The sequence below is a fragment of the Chiloscyllium punctatum genome, chromosome 22 (genome assembly GCF_047496795.1).
Source record: "Chiloscyllium punctatum isolate Juve2018m chromosome 22, sChiPun1.3, whole genome shotgun sequence".
Classification (NCBI taxonomy): domain Eukaryota; kingdom Metazoa; phylum Chordata; class Chondrichthyes; order Orectolobiformes; family Hemiscylliidae; genus Chiloscyllium; species Chiloscyllium punctatum.
Window position 1 is genome coordinate 27,827,477 of NC_092760.1, and position 23,989 is coordinate 27,851,465.

Consider the following 23,989-nt stretch of genomic DNA (forward strand, 5'->3'; position numbering starts at 1 on the left):
TAGGTTACAGGGAGATCAAAGCTGGCTAAGTATTCAGGGTATTCTGTTTTCAAAGTGTCAGGCAGGAAAGGAAACATTATGGTGTAGTTTTATTTGGTACTGGATGATGATAATATGATAATAGCAAATCATCTTGAATTGGAAGCAATAGAGTCCATAGTGTTGGTAAGAAATAAAGAGGGAAAGAAGGCACAGGTGGGGATAGACTATAGACTTCTTCACAGCAGCTGTACAATGGGACAGAGAATCAATCAATAGATAATCAGGGAGTGTAACAAAGGCAACACATTAATCATGGATAACTTCGATCTCCATGTGGATTGGGGAATTCAGATTGTCATGCGGAAGAACTTGAGTGTATTCAGGACAATCTCCCAGAACAATAAGTTGTTGGGGAAGGGAGGTTAAATCAGAATAATGTTTCGAGAGGTTTGAGCAGCTGTTTTGGGTTGGGGAATTAATATCTGCACCGGGAGCAGCTTGTATGTCTGGGCAGTCCCCAAATTCTATCTCTCTTTCTCTCTCTCTCTCTGTTGTGGTGTTGTTGAGTGACAGGGTGGGGGAGGTGGGGATGGTTCAGATATCAGAGGCTGCACTAGGTGCAGCCCCTGTGCGTGTTGACCTTGCTGAGTGACAGGGCAGGCTGTGAGGCTGACCCTGGAACAGGCAGTGACAGCTGCTGTGACTGGCTGCCAGCGACAACATTGAGGAGCTGGGGGGCCTTTTCTGCTTCACTCACTTACGATCCTCGTCAGAGCTGTCTGCCCGTCGCTGCAGACACCCAGGGAAGGCTGTTCTGTCCAAGCCAGTTTTCTGTGCGCTGGCTGGGAGGGAGCTGTTTAATTCCGTACACAAGCCTTTCCACCTTCCGAACTTCCCCAGCGGCTGAGGGCCTTCTATGCTCCAGTTTGAGGCAAAGATGGGCCAAGACCAAACCAAGCACCAAATCGAGAAAGGGTTGCGTCTGTACCAGTCAAATGAGACAGCGAAAGCCCTTGACATCTGGAAGCGAGTGTTGGAGAAGAGTACCGACCTCCCCGGAAGGTTCCGGGTGTTGGGCTGCCTCATCACGGCCCACTCTGAGATGGGCAAGTACGCAGAGATGAAGAAGTTCGCTGTCGCGCAGATTGACGTGGCCCGTGAGATCGCCGACTCTGACTACGTCACTGAGTCCTACCTCAACCTGGCCCGCAGCAACGAGAAGCTGTGCGACTTCGCCAAGACTGTCACCTACTGCAAGACCTGTTTGAGCATGCAGGGGACCACCGTGGGTTTGCAGCTCAATGGCCAGGTCTGCCTCAGCATGGGCAATGCCTACCTGGGCCTCAGCTCCTTCCAGAAGGCCCTGGAGTGCTTTGAGAAGGCCCTGCGCTACGCTCACAGCAACGACGACAAGATGTTGGAATGCCGGGCGTGCTGCAGCCTGGGTAACTTTTACATCCAGCTCAAAGACTACGAGAAGGCACTCTTCTTTCCCTGTAAGGGGGCCGAATTGGTCAGCGATTATGGCAAGACGTGGAGCTTGAAATATAAAGCCATGAGCCAATATCACATGGCAGTGGCATACCGTAAACTGGCACGTTTAGAGGATGCAATGGAATGCTGTGAGGTAAGGCACACACGAGTAGGCTCTGCCAATGCTCACTGTGAGCTGGCAAGGCAGAGAGCGGACAGAAGGGGCATTGGGGTTACCACTCAGCAGATTTCTAGTGTGGCCTCATTGATATTGGAGAGGTTTGGTGAGTTGTCAAGGCCTGATATGAAAGAGGATGCAGGCACTTGCCCCATAATAACACCCTGAAGTTGGCAGGCTTTCTGGAGCTTGTATTGGGGACCTCCAGTGGCAACACAACCCAGTCAGTGACAGAGGGCACAGGCCCGAGTACCGTCATGTGGATCCAAGGTTCACGAGCCTGTGGAAGAGAATTAGTTTTGGAAGTAGTCCAACTTTTTTATTGACAATGTTTCCACTGAATGAGTCTGTGTTTTAAAGGTCCATCATCCAAGTGTGATTGGTATCTTATCATGGGGGGTTCTGTAATTCAGTATATCAATAACAAACAGAATAGTCTGAGAAATGATAGAGTGAGACCCCACTCTGATACAACAGCTGGATTGACTCACTCTGACACAACGCCCGATACCCTCACTCTGACCCACCGCCCGATACCCTCACTCTGACCCACCGCCCGATACCCTCACTCTGACCCACCGCCCGAAACCCTCACTCTGACACACCACCCGATACCCTCACTCTGACACACCACCCGATACCCTCACTCTGACCCACCGCCCGATACCCTCACTCTGACACACCACCCGATACCCTCACTCTGACCCACCGCCCGATACCCTCACTCTGACACACCACCCGATACCCTCACTCTGACCCACCGCCCGATACCCTCACTCTGACACACCACCCGATACCCTCACTCTGACCCACCGCCCGATACCCTCACTCTGACCCACCGCCCGAAACCCTCACTCTGACCCACCGCCTGATACCCTCACTCTGACACACCACCCGATACCCTCACTCTGACACACCACCCGATACCCTCACTCTGACCCACCACCCGATACCCTCACTCTGACCCACCACCCGATACCCTCACTCTGACCCACCGTCCGATACCCTCACTCTGACACACCACCCGATACCCTCACTCTGACCCACCGTCCTATACCCTCACTCTGACCCACCGCCCGATACCCTCACTCTGACACACCACCCAATACCCTCACTCTGACCCACCGCCCAATACCCTCACTCTGACCCACCATCCTATACCCTCACTCTGACCCACCGCCCGATACCCTCACTCTGACACACCACCCGATACCCTCACTCTGACACACCGCCCGATACCCTCACTCTGACACACCACCCGAAACCCTCACTCTGACCCACCATCCTATACCCTCACTCTGACACACCGCCCGATACCCTCACTCTGACCCACCATCCTATACCCTCACTCTGACACACCGCCCGATACCCTCACTCTGACCCACCATCCTATACCCTCACTCTGACACACCGCCCGATACCCTCACTCTGACCCACCATCCTATACCCTCACTCTGACACACCGCCCGATACCCTCACTCTGACCCACCATCCTATACCCTCACTCTGACACACCGCCCGATACCCTCACTCTGACACACCACCCGATACCCTCACTCTGACACACCGTCCTATACCCTCACTCTGACCCACCGCCCGATACCCTCACTCTGACCCACCACCCGATACCCTCACTCTGACCCACCACCCGATACCCTCACTCTGACCCACCGCCCAATACCCTCACTCTGACCCACCGCCCGATACCCTCACTCTGACACACCGCCCAATACCCTCACTCTGACCCACCGCCCAATACCCTCACTCTGACCCACCGCCCGATACCCTCACTCTGACACACCACCCGAAACCCTCACTCTGACCCACCGCCCAATACCCTCACTCTGACCCACCGCCCGATACCCTCACTCTGACACACCACCCGATACCCTCACTCTGACCCACCGCCCGATACCCTCACTCTGACACACCACCCGATACCCTCACTCTGACCCACCACCCGATACCCTCACTCTGACCCACCACCCCGTACCCTCACTCTGACACACCACCCGATACCCTCACTCTGACCCACCGCCCAATACCCTCACTCTGACCCACCGCCCAATACCCTCACTCTGACCCACCGCCCGATACCCTCACTCTGACACACCACCCGATACCCTCACTCTGACACACCGCCCAATACCCTCACTCTGACACACCGCCCAATACCCTCACTCTGACCCACCGCCCAATACCCTCACTCTGACCCACCGCCCGATACCCTCACTCTGACCCACCGCCCAATACCCTCACTCTGACCCACCGCCCGATACCCTCACTCTGACCCACCGCCCGATACCCTCACTCTGACCCACCATCCTATACCCTCACTCTGACCCACCGTCCGATACCCTCACTCTGACACACCACCCGATACCCTCACTCTGACCCACCGTCCTATACCCTCACTCTGACCCACCGCCCGATACCCTCACTCTGACACACCACCCGATACCCTCACTCTGACACACCACCCGATACCCTCACTCTGACCCACCGCCCGATACCCTCACTCTGACACACCACCCAATACCCTCACTCTGACCCACCGCCCAATACCCTCACTCTGACCCACCATCCTATACCCTCACTCTGACCCACCGCCCGATACCCTCACTCTGACACACCACCCGATACCCTCACTCTGACACACCGCCCGATACCCTCACTCTGACACACCACCCGAAACCCTCACTCTGACCCACCATCCTATACCCTCACTCTGACACACCGCCCGATACCCTCACTCTGACCCACCATCCTATACCCTCACTCTGACACACCGCCCGATACCCTCACTCTGACCCACCATCCTATACCCTCACTCTGACACACCGCCCGATACCCTCACTCTGACCCACCATCCTATACCCTCACTCTGACACACCGCCCGATACCCTCACTCTGACCCACCATCCTATACCCTCACTCTGACACACCGCCCGATACCCTCACTCTGACACACCACCCGATACCCTCACTCTGACACACCGTCCTATACCCTCACTCTGACCCACCGCCCGATACCCTCACTCTGACCCACCACCCGATACCCTCACTCTGACCCACCACCCGATACCCTCACTCTGACCCACCGCCCAATACCCTCACTCTGACCCACCGCCCGATACCCTCACTCTGACACACCGCCCAATACCCTCACTCTGACCCACCGCCCAATACCCTCACTCTGACCCACCGCCCGATACCCTCACTCTGACACACCACCCGAAACCCTCACTCTGACCCACCGTCCTATACCCTCACTCTGACCCACCGCCCGATACCCTCACTCTGACACACCACCCGATACCTTCACTCTGACCCACCACCCGATACCCTCACTCTGACCCACCATCCTATACCCTCACTCTGACACACCACCCGATACCCTCACTCTGACCCACCGCCCGATACCCTCACTCTGACCCACCGTCCTATACCCTCACTCTGACACACCACCCCGTACTCTCACTCTGACCCACTGCCCGATACCCTCACTCTGACCCACCGCCCAATACCCTCACTCTGACCCACCGCCCAATACCCTCACTCTGACCCACCGCCCGATACCCTCACTCTGACACACCACCCGATACCCTCACTCTGACCCACCGCCCGATACCCTCACTCTGACACACCACCCGATACCCTCACTCTGACCCACCACCCGATACCCTCACTCTGACCCACCACCCCGTACCCTCACTCTGACACACCACCCGATACCCTCACTCTGACCCACCGCCCAATACCCTCACTCTGACCCACCGCCCAATACCCTCACTCTGACCCACCGCCCGATACCCTCACTCTGACACACCACCCGATACCCTCACTCTGACACACCGCCCAATACCCTCACTCTGACACACCGCCCAATACCCTCACTCTGACCCACCGCCCAATACCCTCACTCTGACCCACCGCCCGATACCCTCACTCTGACCCACCGCCCAATACCCTCACTCTGACCCACCGCCCGATACCCTCACTCTGACCCACCGCCCGATACCCTCACTCTGACCCACCATCCTATACCCTCACTCTGACCCACCATCCTATACCCTCACTCTGACCCACCGTCCTATACCCTCACTCTGACACACCACCCCATACTCTCACACTGACCCACTGTCCTATACCCTCACTCTGACACACCACCCCATACTCTCACACTGACCCACCGCCCGATACCCTCACTCTGACCCACCACCCCCTACCCTCACTTTGACACACCACCCCGTACCCTCACTCTGACACACCACCCCGTACCCTCACTCTGACCCACCACCCCCTACCCTCACTTTGACACACCACCCCGTACCCTCACTCTGACCCACCACCCCCTACCCTCACTTTGACACACCACCCCAAACTCTCACACTGACACACCACACCGTACCCTCACTCTGACACACCACCCCGCACTCTTGCTCTGAACCACCGCCCGATACCCTCACTCTGACCCACCGCCCGATACCCTCACTTTGACACACCACCCCGTACCCTCACACTGATACACCACCCCGTACTCCCACTCTGACCCACCACCGTCTGATACCCTCACACTGACCCATCACCCCATATCCTCACACTGACCCACGACCCCGTGCCCTCACTCTGACCCACCACCCCGTACCCTCACTCTGACCCACCACCCCGTACCCTCACTCTGACCCACCACCCCGTACCCTCACTCTGACCCACCACCCCGTACCCTCACTCTGACCCACCACCCCGTACCCTCACTCTGACCCACCACCCCGTGCCCTCACTCTGACACACCACCCCGTGGGCGGCACGGTGGCACAGTGCCAGAGGTATTTCCAGCCTCAGGTGACTGACTGTGTGGAGTTTGCACATTCCCCCCGTGTCTGTGTGGGTTTCCTCCGGGTGCTCCGGTTTCCTCCCACAGTCCAAAGATGTGCAGGTCAGGTGAATTGGCCATGCTAAATTGCCCAGAGTGTTAGGTGAAGGGGTAAATGTTAGGCTGAAGGGCCTGTTTCCACACTATAGGGACTCTAATAAAAAAAACACTGGCTCCTCCACCTATCTCCACCTGACCACTCTGCACTCCCCCACCCCTTTATCTGCAGCTCCCCTGGTGGGTCAGAGTGAGAGTATGGGGTGGTCGGTCAGTGTGAGGGTACGGGGTGGTGTGTCAGAGTGAGGGTACTGGGTGGTCGGTCAGTGTGAGGGTACGGGGTGGTGTGTCAGAGTGAGGGTACTGGGTGGTGTGTCAGTGTGAGGGTACAGGGTGATGTGTCGGAGTGAGGGTACGGGGTGGTGTGTCAGAGTGAGGGTACTGGGTGGTGTGTCAGTGTGAGGGTACGGGGTGGTGTGTCAGAGTGAGGGTACAGGGTGATGTGTCGGAGTGAGGGTACGGGGTGGTGTATCAGAGTGAGGGTACAGGGTGATGTGTCGGAGTGAGGGTACGGGGTGGTGTGTCTGAGTGAGGGTACAGGGTGATGTGTTGGAGTGAGGGTACGGGGTGGTGTGTCAGAGTGAGGGTACGGGGTGGTGTGTCAGAGTGAGAGTACGGGGTGGTCGGTCAGTGTGAGGGTACGGGGTGGTGTGTCAGAGTGAGGGTACGGGGTGGTGTGTCAGAGTGAGGGTACGGGGTGGTGTGTCAGAGTGAGGGTACAGGGTGGTGTGTCAGAGTGAGGGTACGGGGTGGTGTGTCAGAGTGAGGGTACAGGGTGGTGTGTCAGAGTGAGGGTACGGGGTGGTGTGTCAGAGTGAGGGTACGGGGTGGTCGGTCAGTGTGAGGGTACGGGGTGGTGTGTCAGAGTGAGGGTACGGGGTGGTGTGTCAGAGTGAGGGTACGGGGTGGTGTGTCAGAGTGAGGGTACGGGGTGGTGTGTCAGAGTGAGGGTACGGGGTGGTGTGTCAGAGTGAGAGTACGGGGTGGTGTATCAGAGTGAGAGTACAGGGTGGTGTGTCAGAGTGAGAGTACGGGGTGGTGTGTCTGAGTGAGGGTACGGGGTGATGTGTCGGAGTGAGGGTACGGGGTGGTGTGTCTGAGTGAGGGTACAGGGTGATGTGTTGGAGTGAGGGTACGGGGTGGTGTATCAGAGTGAGGGTACAGGGTGATGTGTCGGAGTGAGGGTACGGGGTGGTGTGTCTGAGTGAGGGTACAGGGTGATGTGTTGGAGTGAGGGTACGGGGTGGTGTGTCAGAGTGAGGGTACGGGGTGGTGTGTCAGAGTGAGAGTACGGGGTGGTCGGTCAGTGTGAGGGTACGGGGTGGTGTGTCAGAGTGAGAGTACGGGGTGGTCGGTCAGTGTGAGGGTACTGGGTGGTGTGTCAGAGTGAGGGTACAGGGTGATGTGTCGGAGTGAGGGTACGGGGTGGTGTATCAGAGTGAGGGTACGGGGTGGTGTGTCAGAGTGAGGGTACGGGGTGGTGTGTCAGAGTGAGGGTACGGGGTGATGTGTCGGAGTGAGGGTACGGGGTGGTGTGTCAGAGTGAGGGTACGGGGTGATGTGTCGGAGTGAGGGTACGGGGTGGTGTGTCAGAGTGAGGGTACGGGGTGGTGTGTCAGAGTGAGGGTAGGGGGTGGTGTATCAGAGTGAGGGTACGGGGTGATGTGTCGGAGTGAGGGTACGGGGTGGTGTATCAGAGTGAGAGTACGGGGTGGTGTGTCTGAGTGAGGGTACGGGGTGGTGTGTCTGAGTGAGGGTACGGGGTGGTGTGTCAGAGTGAGGGTAGGGGGTGATGTGTCGGAGTGAGGGTACGGGGTGGTGTGTTTGAGTGAGGGTACAGGGTGGTGTGTCAGAGTGAGAGTACGGGGTGATGTGTCGGAGTGAGGGTACGGGGTGGTGTGTCAGAGTGAGGGTACGGGGTGGTGTGTTTGAGTGAGGGTACGGGGTGATGTGTCGGAGTGAGGGTACGGGGTGATGTGTCGGAGTGAGGGTACGGGGTGGTGTGTCTGAGTGAGGGTACGGGGTGGTGTGTCTGAGTGAGGGTACGGGGTGGTGTATCAGAGTGAGGGTACAGGGTGATGTGTCGGAGTGAGGGTACGGGGTGGTGTGTCTGAGTGAGGGTACAGGGTGGTGTGTCAGAGTGAGAGTACGGGGTGATGTGTCGGAGTGAGGGTTCGGGGTGGTGTGTCAGAGTGAGGGTACGGGGTGGTGTGTCAGAGTGAGAGTACGGGGTGGTCGGTCAGTGTGAGGGTACGGGGTGGTCGGTCAGTGTGAGGGTAGGGGGTGGTGTGTCAGAGTGAGGGTACGGGGTGGTGTGTCAGAGTGAGGGTACGGGGTGATGTGTCGGAGTGAGGGTACGGGGTGGTGTGTCAGAGTGAGGGTACGGGGTGGTGTGTCAGAGTGAGAGTACGGGGTGGTCGGTCAGTGTGAGGGTACGGGGTGATGTGTCGGAGTGAGGGTACGGGGTGGTGTATCAGAGTGAGGGTACGGGGTGGTGTATCAGAGTGAGAGTACAGGGTGGTGTGTCAGAGTGAGAGTACGGGGTGATGTGTCGGAGTGAGGGTACGGGGTGGTGTGTCTGAGTGAGGGTACGGGGTGGTGTGTCAGAGTGAGGGTAGGGGGTGATGTGTCGGAGTGAGGGTACGGGGTGGTGTGTCTGAGTGAGGGTACGGGGTGGTGTGTCAGAGTGAGGGTAGGGGGTGGTGTGTCTGAGTGAGAGTACGGGGTGGTGTGTCTGAGTGAGAGTACGGGGTGGTGTGTCTGAGTGAGGGTACGGGGTGGTGTGTCAGAGTGAGGGTAGGGGGTGATGTGTCGGAGTGAGGGTACGGGGTGGTGTGTCTGAGTGAGGGTATGGGGTGATGTGTCGGAGTGAGGGTAGGGGGTGGTGTGTCTGAGTGAGAGTACGGGGTGATGTGTCGGAGTGAGGGTACGGGGTGGTGTGTCTGAGTGAGGGTACGGGGTGGTGTGTCTGAGTGAGGGTACGGGGTGGTGTGTCAGAGTGAGGGTAGGGGGTGGTGTGTCTGAGTGAGAGTACGGGGTGGTGTATCAGAGTGAGAGTATGGGTTTAGATTAGATTAGATGAGATTACTTACAGTGTGGAAACAGGCCCTTTGGCCTAACAAGTCCACACCGACCCGCCAAAGCGTAACCCACCCCGACCCATTCCCCAAATCTATTGCTCTACATTTACCACTGACTAATGCACCTGTTCTGAACACTGTGGGTAATTTAGCATGGTCAGTTCACCTAACCTGCACATTTTTGGACTGTTGGAAGAAACTGGAGCCCCCGGAGGAAACCCACGCAGACACGGGGAGAACGTGCAAACTCCACACAGTCAGTCGCCTGAGACGGGAATTGAACCTGGGTCCCTGGTGCTGTGAGGCAGCAGTGCTAATCTCTGAGCCGCCATGCTGCCCCTGTAAGATGGCCCTGCTCCACAACCACCTGATGAAGGAGCAGCGCTCCAAAAGCTAGTGCTTCCAAATGAACCTGTTGGACTATAACCTGGTGTTGTGTGATTTTTAATTAGGTGAACACAGGTCGAGGGTATGGACTGGTTGGTCAATGGGAGGAATGAATCCAGTTAGTGGCTAGAAGGAAGGGTCGATGAGAGGAATGGAAGGGCAGGGAGGGGCTGGGCAGGGAGTCGGGGGATGGGAAGGGCGGTTATTTGAAATTGGAGAACTCAGTGTTGAGTCCTCCAGGCTGCAGGCTGCCCAAGCGGAAGATGAGGAGCTGTTCCTCCAATTTGCAGTTTGATTTGATGTGGCAATGGAGGAGGCCAAGGATAGTCATGTTGGAAAGGGAGTGGGACGAGGAATTGAAATGGGCAGTGACTGGGAGGTCTGGTCGCCCCCTGTGGGCCCGTCTGAGATGCTCGGTGAGCCGTTCCCTTAGTTTCCATTTGCTTTCCCTGATGTAGAGCAGACCACATTGGGAATACCGGATACAGTAAACTAGGATGGAGGAGAGGCAGGTGAACCTGGAAGGACTGTTTAGGGCCCGGGATGGAGGTCAGAGTGAAAGTGTACCAGCAGGTTTTACATCTTTTCTGGTTGGAGGGGAAGGTATCTGGGGGTTCCACAGTGGCTCCACTGCATCTGCTCCCAGGAGGACCAGTTCCAATACCGAACAACCCAGATGGCCTCCTTCTTCAAAGACTGCAATTTCCCCTCAGATGTGGTTGACGATGCTCTCCACCACATCTCCTTTACTTCCCACTCCTCCGCCCTTGAACCCCGCCCCTCCAATCGCCACCAGGACAGAACCCCACTGGTCCTCACCTTCCACCCCACCAACCTCCAGATACATCGTATCATCCTTCGTCATTTCCACCACCTCCAAACAGACCCCAACACCAAGGATATATTTCCCTCCCCTCCCCTCCCCTATCAGCGTTCCAGAAAGACCACTCCCTCCGCAACTCCCTCGTCAGGTCCACACCACCCACCAACCCACCCTCCGCTCCCAGCACCTTCCCCTGCAACCGCAAGAAATGCAAAACTTGCGCCCACACCTCCCCCCTTACTTCCCTCCAAGGCCCCAAGGGATCATTCCATATCCATCACAAATTCACCTGCACCTCCACACACATCATTTCCTGTATCCACTACACCCGATGTGGCCTCCTCTACATTAGGGAGACAGGCAGAACGTTTCAGAGAACACCTCTGGGACACCCGCACCAAACAACCCAACCGCCCCGTGGGTGAACACTTTAACTCCCCCTCCCACTCTGCCAAGGACATGCAGGTTCTTGTCCTCTTCCATCGCCAGACCCTGACCACACGACGCTTGGAGGAAGAGCACCTCATCTTCCGCCAAGGAACCCTCCAACCACAAGGGATGAATGCAGATTTCTCCAGCTTCCTCATTTCCCCTCCCCCCACCTTAAATCAGTCCCAACCCTCAGACTCAGTACCGCCCTCTTGACCTGCAATCTTCTTCCCAACCTCTCTGCCCCAAACCCTCTCCAGCCTATCACCCTCACCCTCACCTCCTTTCACCTATTGTATTCCCAACACCCCTCCCCCCTACCTTTTATCTTAGCCTGCTTGGCACATCAGCCTCATTCCTGAAGAAGGGCTTATGCCCGAAACGTTGATTCTCCTGCTCCTCAGACACTGCCTGACCTGCTGTGTTTTTCCAGCACCACATTTTTCAACTCTGATCTCGAGCATCCTCCTTTTCTCCTGCCTGACAGTGCGGTCACAAGCCTCACAAGCTGCTTGGATAAATACTCGAAGCATCATCGCAAACAAGGCAGTGGGAAAAATGCTGCAAAATGGGATTAGAACAGGTAGACGTTTTAGGATATCACAAACATGATGGGCTGAAGGGCCTTTCTGTGATGTAATGGCTCCGACTCCATGACAAAGAAAGTTGTTTTACTTTTCATTTTTCTGACTAACTTGTATCCAATTGACTCCCCAAAACCTGTCCTACATCTGCAAGTAGGGAGGGTGAGATGGCTGCAGCTCCATCAACACTCAAGAAGCTTAATGCCACTGGGGATAAAGTAGCCATCTTGATTGGCACATCAACAAACATTCACTCCCTCCCCCTTCGATGGTCAGGAGCAGCAGTATTTACCATCTACAAGGTGCACTGGGGAAATTCATGAAAGATCCTTCAGCAGCATCTTCTAAACACATGATCACTAACATTGAGAGGGACAAGGTCAGCAGGTATATGGGAACATTGACCCAGCCAAGTCACCAATGGATGATATTGATTGTGTGTGTGTGTGTGTGTGTGTGTGTCTGTGCGTGTGTGTCTGTGTGTCTGTATCTGTGTATGTGTGTCTGTGTGTGTATCTGTGTGTGTGTCTGTGTATGTGTGTCTGTGTATGTGTGTCTGTGTGTGTATCTGTGTGTGTGTCTGTGCGGGTGTATCTGTGTGTGTGTATCTGAGTGTGTGTGTGTTTCTCTGTGTCTGTGTGTGCATGTGTGTCTGTGTGTGTGTGCATGTGTCTGTGTGTCTGTCTGTGTGTCTGTCTGTGTGTCTGTGTCTGAGTATGTGTGTCTATGTGTCTGTGTGTCTCTGTGTGTCTGTGTGTCTGTGTCTGTGTCTGTGTGTGTGTGTGTGTGTTGTCGGTATGTGTGTATGTGTGTCTGTGTGTGTGTCTGTGTCTGTGTCTGTCTGTGTGTGTGTGTGTGTGTGTGTGTCTGTGTGTGCGTGTGCGTGTGCGTGTGTGTGTGTGTGTGTCTGTGTCTGTGTCTGTGTCTGTGTATATCTCTGTGCCTCTGTCTTTCAGGAATCAATGAAGATTGCCATACAGCACCGGGACCGACCTCTACAGGCCCTCTGCCTGCTCTGCTTTGCTGACATCCATCGACATCACGCTGACACTCTGGTAAGGCATGAGGAGACAGGACCTTTACAGTAAAATCCCACCACAAATGCTGGTGGAAATGAAATGCAAGGATAAGTTTAAAATGCAGGCAATCTCTGTGTTGCGAACAGGTTCCATTCCTGAGTCTGTTTGCAAGTTGATTTGTACCCAAGTCAGAACACAATGCAGCACAATGTAAATTAGCCATCTGTAAAGGCAAGAAATGTTCATATGTCAGATTTTTAAAATTTCACCCCTGCATGTGATCACCTTCATAAGTATGAACACATTGTCCTCCATATAATGTATATCTCAGTAACTTTGCCATGATTTCCCATTGATTTGTTGTTAAAACACATCTGATTCACTGTTCGGGAAGGAAATCTGCTCTATTTTTTGGTCTGACCTATGTGTGTGCTCCTGATTTACTCTTATCTGCCCTAACAGTTGGACTAGTAATTCACTAGAAAATCACTGTTAGAGATAGGCAGCAAAGTGGTTCCACAATCAAAGGATCAGATCTCAGCTCTGCAGAATGATGGTACACAATTAAATAACTCTCTGGAAGAGGAGGTTTCACAAATATCCCCATCTTCAATAATTAGAGCAAAAGAATTTGATTAGATTCCCTACAGTATGGAAACAGGCTCTTCAGCCCAACAAGTCCACACCGACCCTCCGAAGAGCAACCCACCCAGACTCATTTCCCCACAACACCTAGCTCTGTGGGCAATTTAGCATGGCCAGTTCACCTGGCCTGTGGGAGGAAACCCACGCAGACACGGGGAGAATGTGCAAACTCCACACAGAGAGTCACTCGAGGGTGGAATCGAACCCAGGTCCCTGGTGCTGTGAGGCGGCAGTGCTAACCACTGAGCCATTGTGAATCATTCACAGCAACCTTCCACCAAAAGTGCCAAGTGGATAATCAATCTTGGCCTCCACCAATGGTTTGCAGCATCACAGAAAACACAATCTTCAACCAATTCGGTGCACTCCATTTGATATCAAGGAATGGTTAGAGGCACTGAATACTGCAAAGGCTTTGATAATATTCCGGCAATATTTCTGAAGACTTGTGCTTCCGAACTTGCTGCTCCCCTGGCCAGACTATTCCTGCAGAACTATAATGTGAAAATGTGAACATTGCCCAGGTATGTCCTGTACGTGAAAGCAGGACAAAATCCAACTTGTTCAATTATCAATCCACTGAACCGAAAAGTGATGGAAGGGGTTTCTGACTTGGTTGTCAGTCAGCATGAGCTTGTGGAGTTGTGACCTCATGTGGCTACACACTGTAATTGCGGGCCCTGAGGTCTGCAGTGTGGAGCTCAGAGTGGGTGTACCTTTTTCAGGTTACCTACCCAATGAGATCTTCCCACAACCCTCTCTATTCCACTGCTCCTTCACTCACAGGTTTCCTCCTCCTTCCCCCCTTTCCTCAACTCCCTGCAGGTCACCCATCAGTCTGCCCTCCTCCTGCAGGACACCCACCCTCCGCACCACCACCACCAGCAGGTCCCTTAGACCATACAAAATAGGCCGTTCACCTCCAACTGAATGGCATAGAATCATGGCTGATCGGACATTCCTCCCATCCATCTTTCTCTGTAACCCCTGATTCGCGGACTGATGAAGAATCTCGTCAAGATTCGTGTGGGGCTCATCTCCAGCATCTGCAGTCCCCACTTCTGCCTGATCAAGAATCTACCTCAGCCCTTAGATATACACAAGGGCTGTGTCCCCATAGCTCTCTGTGGAAAGTGTTCTAAAGATTCTCAACCTCTGAGAAAAGACAATTTTCCTCATCTCAGTCTGAAATCGGTATTCCTTTATTCTGAGACAATGTCCCATTGTTATGAGACTGTCTCATGTGGGAAACATCATCTCAGCATTTACTCTGTTGAGCTCCTTAAGAATCCAATGTTTCAATGAGATCACCTCTCATTTTCCTGAAATGCAGTGAGCAGAGACCCAACCTATTTTGCCTTTGCTCATACATACAATCCCTCCATACATCCGAACCACCTCCAATTAAATCATGCATTCTCATCAATAAAGGGATCAAGACTGCTCACAATATTCCAGGTGTGGTCTCACCAGTACCTTGAACAGTCGCAGGAAGACTTCCTTACCCTGATAATCCATGAGTTTACCTGATCACCTGATTTCCTGCTGCATCTGTGTGCAAGCTTTTCGTGTTTTGTATGCACATCCCTTTGAGTTGCCGCTTCCTGTAGATTTTCCCCACGTAAATAAAACACTGCAGTTTTGTTCTCCTTTTCAAAATGAACATTCACATTTTCCCATGTTATACTCAATTTGCTAACCTTTTGCCTGTTTACTTAACGTATCAATCTCTCTCTGTAAACTGTATCTTTTCGGAAACTGCGTTCCCACATATTTGTGTGTCCCCTTTATCCCGTATCCTCCTCTCCTGCTTGCCCCCATCCTTTCCCTTCCTCCTGCAATCCATCTCATTCCTCGCTCCTCCTTATGCATGCCTCACCCCACCCCACATTTCTATTCTGTTCTGTGTGCCTCTGTGTGGGGCAGAAGGGTGGCACAGTGGTCAGCACTGCTGCCTCACAGGACCAGGAACCCAGGTTTGATTCCAGCCTCGGGCGACTGTCTGAGTTTGCACATTCTTCCTGTGTCCGCGTGGGACTCCTCCGGGTGCTCTAGTTTCCTCTCACAGTCCAAAGCCGTGCTGGTTAGGTGGATCGGCCGTGCTAATTTGCCAATAGTGTCCAGGGATGTGCAGGCGAGGTGGAATGGCCGAGGGAAATAGGGATAGGGTATGGGGGTGGCTCTGGCTGGCATGCTCTTCAGAGGAGAAAGTGAGGATTGCAGATGCTGGAGATCAGAGCTTAAAAATGTGTTGCTGGAAAAGCGCAGCAGGTCAGGCAACATCAAAGAAGCAGGAGAGTCGACGTTTTGGGCATAAGCCCTTCCTGAAACGTTGATTCTCATGCTCTTCAGAGGGTCCACATAGGACTAGATGGGCTGAATGCTCTACTTCTACATTGTCAGGACTTTATGATTGTGGTGTGGGTGCAGTGTGCTGGGGGTGTGTGTCACGGGTAGTATGGTTGTGTGTATGTGCTGCGTGGTAGGTTTGGGTGCAGTGGGTAGTATGGCTGCGGTATGGGTGCTCTGTGGTAGGTGTGTGTGTGTAACGGGTAGTATGGTTGTGTGGGTGCTGTGTGGTAGGTGTGTGTCTAGTGGGTAGTGTGGTTGTGTGTGGGTGCTGTGTGGTAGGTGTGTGTGTGTAGTGGGTGGTATGAGTGCTCTGTAGTAGGTGTGTGTTTAGTGGGTGGTAGGGTTGTGTGTGGGTGCTGTTTGGTAGATGTGTGTGTAGAGGGTAGTACGGTTGTGTCGGGGTGCTGTGTGGTAGGTGTGTGTATAGTGGGTAGTCAGGTTGTGTGTGGGTGCTGTGTGGTGGGTCTTTGTATAGCGGGTTGTATGGTTGTAGGTGGATGCTGTGTTATAGGCGTATGTAGAGGGTAGTACGGTTGTGTAGGTGCTGTGTGGTAGGTGTGTGCAGTGGGTAGTACAGTTGTGTGGGTGCAGTATGATAGGTGTTTATGTAGTGGGTGGTATGGGTGCTCTGTAGTAGGTGTGAGTTTAGTGGGTGGTAGGGTTGTGTGTGGATGCTGTGTGGCAGGTGTGTGTGTAGAGGGTAGTAGTTGTGTGGGTGCTGTGTGATAGGCGTGTGTGTAGTCAGTAGTATAGTTGTGTGGGTGCTGTGTGGTAGGTGTGTGGATGGTATGGGTGCTCTGTAGTTAGTGTGCATTTAGTGGGTAGTATGGTTGTGTGTGGGTGCTGTAAGGTAAGCTTGTGTGTAGTTGGTAGTGTGGTTGTTTGTGGGTGCTGTGTGGTAGTTGTGTGTGCAGTGGGTCATATGGTTGTGTGTGGGTGCTGTAAGGTAGGCGTGTGTGTAGTGGGTAGTGTGGTTGTGTGTGGGTGCTGTGTGGTAGGTGTGTGTGTGTGCAGTGGGTGGTATGGGTGCTCTGTAGTTGGTGTGCGTTTGGTGGGTGGTAGGGTTGTGTGTGGGTGCTGTGTGGTAGGTGTGTGTGCAGTGAGTAGTGTGGTTGTGTGTGGGTGCTGTGTGGTAGGTGTGTGTGCAGTGAGTAGTGTGGTTGTGTGCGGGTGCTGTGTGGTAGGTGAGTGTGTAGAGGGTAGTATGTTTGTGGTGTGGGTACGTGTGTGTAGAGGATAGTATGGTTGTGTGGGTGCTGTGTGGTAGATGTGTGTGCAGTGGGTGGTATGGTTGTGTGTGGGTGCTGTATGATAGGCGTGTGTGTAGTGGGTAGTATGGTTGTGTGGGTGCATGTGTGGTAGATGTGTGTGTAGTAGGTATAACAGTTGTGTGTGGGTGCTGTGTGGAAGGTGTGTGTTTAGTGGGTAGTATAGTTGTGTGTGGGTGCTGTGTGGTAGGTGTGTATGCAATGGGTAGTATGGTTGTGTGTGGGTGCTGTGTGGTAGGTGTGTGTGTAGTGGGCAGTGTGGTTGTGTGTGGGTGCTGTGTGGTAGGTGTGTGTGCAGTGAGTAGTATGCTTGTGTTTGGGTGTTGTGTGGTAGATGTGTGTGTGCAGTGCATAGTATGGTTGTGTGTGGGTGCTGTGTGGTATGTGTGTGTGCAGTGGGTAGTATGGTTGTGTGTCGGTGCTGCAAGGTAGGCGTGTGTGTAGTGGGCAGTGTAGTTGTGTGGGTGCTGTGTGGTAGGTGTGTGTATTGGGTAGTGTGGTTGTGTGTGGGTGCTCTATGGTTGGTGTGCATTTAGTGGGTGGTATGGTTGTGTGTGGGTGCTGTGTGGTAGGTGTGTGTGTAGAGGGTAGTAGTTGTGTGGGTGCTGTGAGGTAGGTGTGCATGTAGCAGGTTGTATGTTTGTGTGATTGCTGTGTGGTAGGTGTGCCTATATTGCGTAGTACGGTTTTGAGTGGATAGTATGGTTGTGTGTGGGTGCTCTAAGGTAGGCGTGTGTGTAGTGGGTAGTATGGTTGTGTGTGTGTGCTGTGTGGTAGGTGTGTGTGCAGTGGGTAGTATGGTTGTGTGTGGGTGCTGTGTGGTAGGTGTGTGTGCAGTGGGTAGTATGGTTGTGTGTGGGTGCTGTGTGGTAGGTGTGTGTGCAGTGGGTAGTATGGTTGTGTGTGGGTGCTGTGTGGTAGGTGTGTGTGCAGTGGGTAGTATGGTTGTGTGTGGGTGCTGTGTGGTAGGTGTGTGTGCAGTGGGTAGTATGGTTGTGTGTGGGTGTTGTAAGGTAGGCATGTGTGTAGTGGGTAGTGTGGTTGTGTGTGGGTGCTGTGTGGTAGGTGAGTGTATCGAGGGTAGTATGTTTATGGTGTGGGTGCGTGTATGTAGTGGATAGTATGGTTGTGTGGGTGCAGTGTGGTAGGTGTGTGTGTAGTGTGTTGTACGGTTGTGTGTGGGTTCTGTGTGGTAGGTGTGTGTGCAGTGGGTGGTATGTCTGCTTTGTAGTAGGTATGTGTTTAGTGGGTGGTATGGTTGTGGTATGGGTGCTCTGTGGCAGATGTGCGTTTAGTAGGTGGTATGGTTGTGGTGTGAGTGGTGAGTTGTATGTGTGCGTTTAGTGGGTGGTATGGTTGTGGTGTGGGTAGTGTCTTGTATGTGTGTGTTTAGTGGGTGGTATGGTTGTGGTGTGGGTAGTGTCTTGTATGTGTGTGTTTAGTGGGTGGTATGGTTGTGGTGTGGGTAGTGTCTTGTATGTGTGTGTTTAGTGGGTGGTATGGTTGTGGTGTGGGTAGTGTCTTGTATGCGTGTGTTTAGTGGGTGGTATGGTTGTGGTGTGGGTAGTGTCTTGTATGTGTGTGTTTAGTGGGTGGTATGGTTGTGGTGTGGGTAGTGTCTTGTATGCGTGTGTTTAGTGGGTGGTATGGTTGTGGTGTGGGTGGTGCGTTGTATGTGTGCGTTTAGTGGGTGGTATGGTTGTGGTGTGGGTGGTGTGTTGTATGTGTGCGTTTAGTGGGTGGTATGGTTGTGGTGTGGGTGGTGTGTTGTATGTGTGCGTTTAGTGGGTGGTATGGTTGTGGTGTGGGTGATGTGTTGTATGTGTGCATTTAGTGGGTGGTATGGTTGTATTGTCCATGTAGTAAACATTTTAAAAAGCATGCAAAATTTCCCAATTTATCTGTTTGTCAGACTGAGTTTGATAGAAAGCATAGTGCAAGTTTCTATACAGGACAAGAATGTCTATTTTTTTTTACAAGTAATTAGACTTTAGTTACAGGTAAACAGTTATAAACTCAGCATACCAACCAAATCTCTCATCTCCTTATAAACTTACCCTTGCACAGACATCAACAGATAAAGTCAGACAGGCAGAAAAACATGGGTGTTATGGACAGTGGGAAAAACTGAAGGCAGTTCTGTGAACCTGTTCACGGAGTTGCTGAGGTCCTTGTGCTAATCAGAACGCTACTTATCCATCTTCATTCTCCAGATATATCCACTGGTTTTCAAGAGGCACAGATTCGCTAGTTCACACATTAAAAGGATTCTGACTTATTAAAAGGCACAGCTTCCAGCAACCACTGATCTAAAGATCAGTGGCTTTTACTGCAGAGAATAGAGAGAGCTCCTGAGCTGATGGAGGTCTGAAGGCTTCTCAATATCTGGTTCACAGCCCCAAGCTGTTCATTTACCTGGGAATCAATCTGATAGATTTTAGCAGGTCGATTTATTTTTTTGTAATTGTTCACTAGTCCAAAGAGCTGCTAGTTACCATCTAAAGCCCCATTTGCAGATAACGACTCAATTCCAGTTTATCTGCAAACTGCACTTCAGTTCCTGCTTGAACAGGCAGCTGTGTAAACAATGCTTACAATGAGTGCCAGGCTACTCGCGTTAAAAGAATGCAAAAATCTTCCAGCAATCTTTGGTTTTGAAACCGCTATTTTCTCATTTCAGTCTCCAGTCAAAATTGCAGACACGTTAAAAAGACATGGTCTTGAAACTTTGACACAATAAACTTGTAAATTGACTTCTTATTGCTCACAAAAAGATAGCTCCTGACATTTTAATTTCGAGAAGTTTAACCTCATGATAAAAGAGCTCCAATCTTCGTTGTGATCAGATGCAGAGATAGAACAGAGGGGAGCCAGTCCACTTCTCTTCCTCTTCTGCTGCTGCAAGGTGGAACTGTGAACCCCAGCGTCGGTGTTGTCAGTGAAAGGTTGATGCTAGTCAAAAAGGGACAGCTGAGAGGAGACAAGGTACACCTGTCATTGTGCTGAATGTTTCCGGTCCATTGAATTATCACTGCCAGTGACACCTTCCTTATTGCAAGCTCCATTGCTAAAGAGCAAATGTGCATCTTAACCTGGCATTCTGTGCCTGCCTAATGCAGTCCTCTTCCACAGCACATGACCTATATCGAATGCTAATATGCTGTCCAAGGGATGAAATGTGCTCCAAGAAAAGTTGGTCACAGTTATCTGCTATGGCTGCTGAATAAAAACAATTTAGGGCGACTGTGAAGGCAGTTCAGTGAAGGATACAGTCAACACAAAATGACATGTATGATGTCTCTCAACTCATATCCAATATAGCAAAGGGGGTGGGGGGGGGGGGGGTGGGGTGGGGGGGGTGGGGGGGGACATGCTACTGCTCCGTAACTTCAATCGAAACACTCCCTGCACCTTGCAGTCAGACATTAGACAAACAAAGAAGAAGAGGCTGGATGGGTGTAGGGCACTGCAGGAAGGGCAAGGCAGAATTTCAGCAGAATTTTCTGCCACCTCCTGATTAGGGCGCAGTGATGGCTGCCACGTCTTCATCCTATTGCTTTGGGCTTCTCTGTGGCCCAGCTGGCTTAGAGTTACCCATCAGCAGCACCTACTTGAGTGAAAATGCCCATGTTGGAGTAAGAACAATCTGTCCCTTACAGTCGGCTTAATCTGAGAGAGAATGTATTCATGTTTAATAACTTAGAAGTGACTTTGTTTAGCTCTGCATTTCTTGTGCTGGCGATTGGGAGGCTTGTAGACATTGTCTAATTTCAGCAGCGTGCTCACTGTCTGGCTGGTAGACTTCAGATCTCATCTCTGCCCACATTCTGGAAAGGATGAAAATAGATAAGTCCCCTGGGCCTGATGGCATTTATCCGAGGATCCTCTGGGAAGCTAGGGAGGAGATAGCGGAGCCATTGGCCTTGATTTTTATGTCGTCGTTGTCTATGGGAATAGTGCCAGAAGACTGGAGAATGTGGTCCCCTTGTTCAAGAAGGGGAGCAGGGATAGCCCGAGTAACTATAGGCCAGTGAGTCTCACTTCTGTTGTGGGCAAAGTCTTAGAGAGAATTGTAAGGGATAGGATTTATGAACATCTGGATAGGAATAATGTGATCAAGGATAGTCAGCATGGTTTTGTGAAGGGCAGGTCGTGCCTCACAAACCTTATTGAATTCTTTGAGAAGGTGACCAAGGAAGTGGACGAGGGTAAAGCAGTAGATGTGGTGTGTATGGATTTTAGCAAGGCGTTCGATAAGGTACCCCATGGTAGGCTAATGCAAAAACTACGGAGGAATGGCATTGAGGGTGCATTAGAGGTTTGGATTAGGAATTGGCTGGCTGGAAGGAGACAGAGGGTAGTAGTTGATGGTATAGGTTCATCTTGGAGCGCAGTTACCAGCGGTGTTCCACAAGGATCTGTTTTGGGACCATTGCTGTTTGTCATTTTTATAAATGATCTGGAGGAGGGGCTTGAAGGTTGGGTGAGCAAGTTTGCGGATGATACAAAAGTCGGTGGAGTTGTGGACAGTGAAGAAGGATGTGGCAGGTTACAGCGGGATATAGATAAGCTGCAGAGCTGGGCAGTAAGGTGGCAAATGGAATTCAATGTAGCTAAGTGTGAAGTCATTCACTTTGGTAGGAGTAACAAGAAGATGGATTACTGGGCTAATGGTAGAGTACTTGGTAGTATGGATGAGCAGAGGGATCTTGGTGTCCATGTACACAGCTCTCTGAAAGTTGCCACCCAGGTAAATAGTGCTGTGAAGAAGGCATATGGTGTACTGGGCTTTATTGGTAGAGGAATTGAGTTCCGGAGTCCTGAGGTCATACTGCAGTTGTATAAGACTCTGGTGCGGCCTCATCTGGAGTATTGTGTGCAGTTTTGGTTGCCATACTATAGGAAGGATGTGGAGGGATTGGAACGAGTGCCGAGGAGGTTTACCAGGATGTTGCCTGGCATGGTAGGAAGATCATATGAGGAAAGGCTGAGGCACTTGGGGCTTTTCTCATTGGAGAAAAGAAGGTTTAGGGGAGATTTGATAGAGGTGTACAAGATGATTAGGGGTTTAGATAGGGTTGACAGTGAGAACCTTTTTCCGCTAATGAAGTCAGCTGTTACTAGGGGACACAGCTTTAAATTAAGGGGTGGTAGGTATAGGACAGATGTTAGGGGTAGATTCTTTACTCAGCGGGTTGTGAGATCATGGAATGCCCTGCCAGTAGCAGTGGTGGACTCTCCCTCTTTATGGGCATTTAAGCGGGCATTGGACAAGCATATGGAGGTTATTGGGCTAGTGTAGGTTAGGTGGGCTTGGATCGGCGCAACATCGAGGGCCAAAGGGCCTGTACTGCGCTGTATTTTTCTATGTTCTATGTTCACAACATTCACTGAACCAGGGAGTAGCTCATTGCTGGCACTGAGCCTTCCCTGCCCACCTGATGAGGACCCTTCCCACCTCTACTGGTTAGCTGTTTAGCATCTGAAACTCAGAGTCATGTAGCATGGAAACAGATCCTTTGGTCTGAACAATCCATGCCAAACATGTTCTCAAACTAAGCTATTCCCACTTGCCTGTGCTTGGCCCATATCTCTCCAAACTTCTTGTACTTCATAGAATTCCTATAGTGTGGATGAAGGCCACTCGGCCCATCGAATCCACACTGCACCTCTGAAGATCATCCCACCCAGAGCCCTATCCTATCCCTGCAAGCTTTCATCTTCCCATGGCTAATCCATTCAGCTTACACATGATTGGACACAATGTGGCAATTTAGCATCTAACCTGCAGATCTTTGGAATGGGGGAGGAAATCCACACAGACACGGGGAGCATGTGCAAATTCCACACAGTCAGTTGACTGGAGGCTGGAATGGAACCCAGGTCCCTGGCTCTGTGAGGCAGCAGTGCTAACCACTGAGCCATGTGCCACCCCAACTTATCAAAATGTCTTTTAAACATTGTAGCTGTACCTGCATCCGCTACTTTCACTGGCAGTTCATTCCACGCATGAACATTACATTGTAGTAGCACACCCTCACCCTAGGGAAAAGACCCTTGCCATTCACCTTATCAACGCCCCTCGTGATTTTATAAACTTTAATAAAGTCACCCTTCAACCTCCTACGCTCCAGGAAAGAAGTCCCGGACTTTCCAATCTGTTTTTACATCTCAAACACTCTCTTCCTAGCAGCATCCTGGTAAATCTTTTCTGAACCCTGTCCAGTTTAATAATAGCCTTCCTATGTACAAGGCAACCAGAACTTGGCACTGTACTCCAGAAGATGCCTCATCAACATCCAGTACAACCTCAACATGATGCCCAACTCCTATAGTCAATGGTATGAGCAGTGAAGGCAAGCATGCTAAATGCTGTGGACCTGTCTCGCAAATTTCAAAGAATTATGTACCTCTCTGTTCTACCAAGGCCTTACCATTGCCTATATAAGTCTTGCCCCCTTGTTTATATTACCAAAATTCAATACCTCACATTTATCCAAATTAAATTCCATGTGTCACTCTTTAGTTCATTGACTCATTTGATTAAGATCTCTTAGATAATCTTCACTGCCCAATATACCACCAATTTTGGTGTCATCTCCAAACTTACTGTCTTCTATATTCCTATCCAAATCGATTATATAAATGACAAACAAAAGTGGGCTGATTTTTGTGGAACACTGCTGGTCACAGGCACTGGTGAGTTGAACTTGGTTTGCAGTGAGGGGAAACGCTGAAGTGCTTTCTGTAAGGGGCTCAGTGATCAGCACTGCTGCCTCACAGCGCCAAGGACCCGGTTCAACTCCTGCCTCGGGTGACTGTCTGTGTGGAGTTTG

General features: G+C 52.0%; 1 protein-coding gene across 1 annotated transcript in view; it reads left to right on the forward strand.

Annotated features, from left to right (window-relative positions):
- Positions 1-752: 752 nt before the first annotated feature.
- Positions 753-23,989, forward strand: part of LOC140493354 (43 kDa receptor-associated protein of the synapse-like) — a 57,864-nt gene continuing 34,627 nt past the window's right edge. Inside the window, exons 1-2 of the mRNA XM_072591754.1 lie at positions 753-1,609; positions 12,826-12,924. Coding sequence (XP_072447855.1) covers positions 899-1,609; positions 12,826-12,924 — 810 coding nt within the window. The 5' untranslated portion in view covers positions 753-898. The remainder of the gene's footprint in view (positions 1,610-12,825; positions 12,925-23,989) is intronic.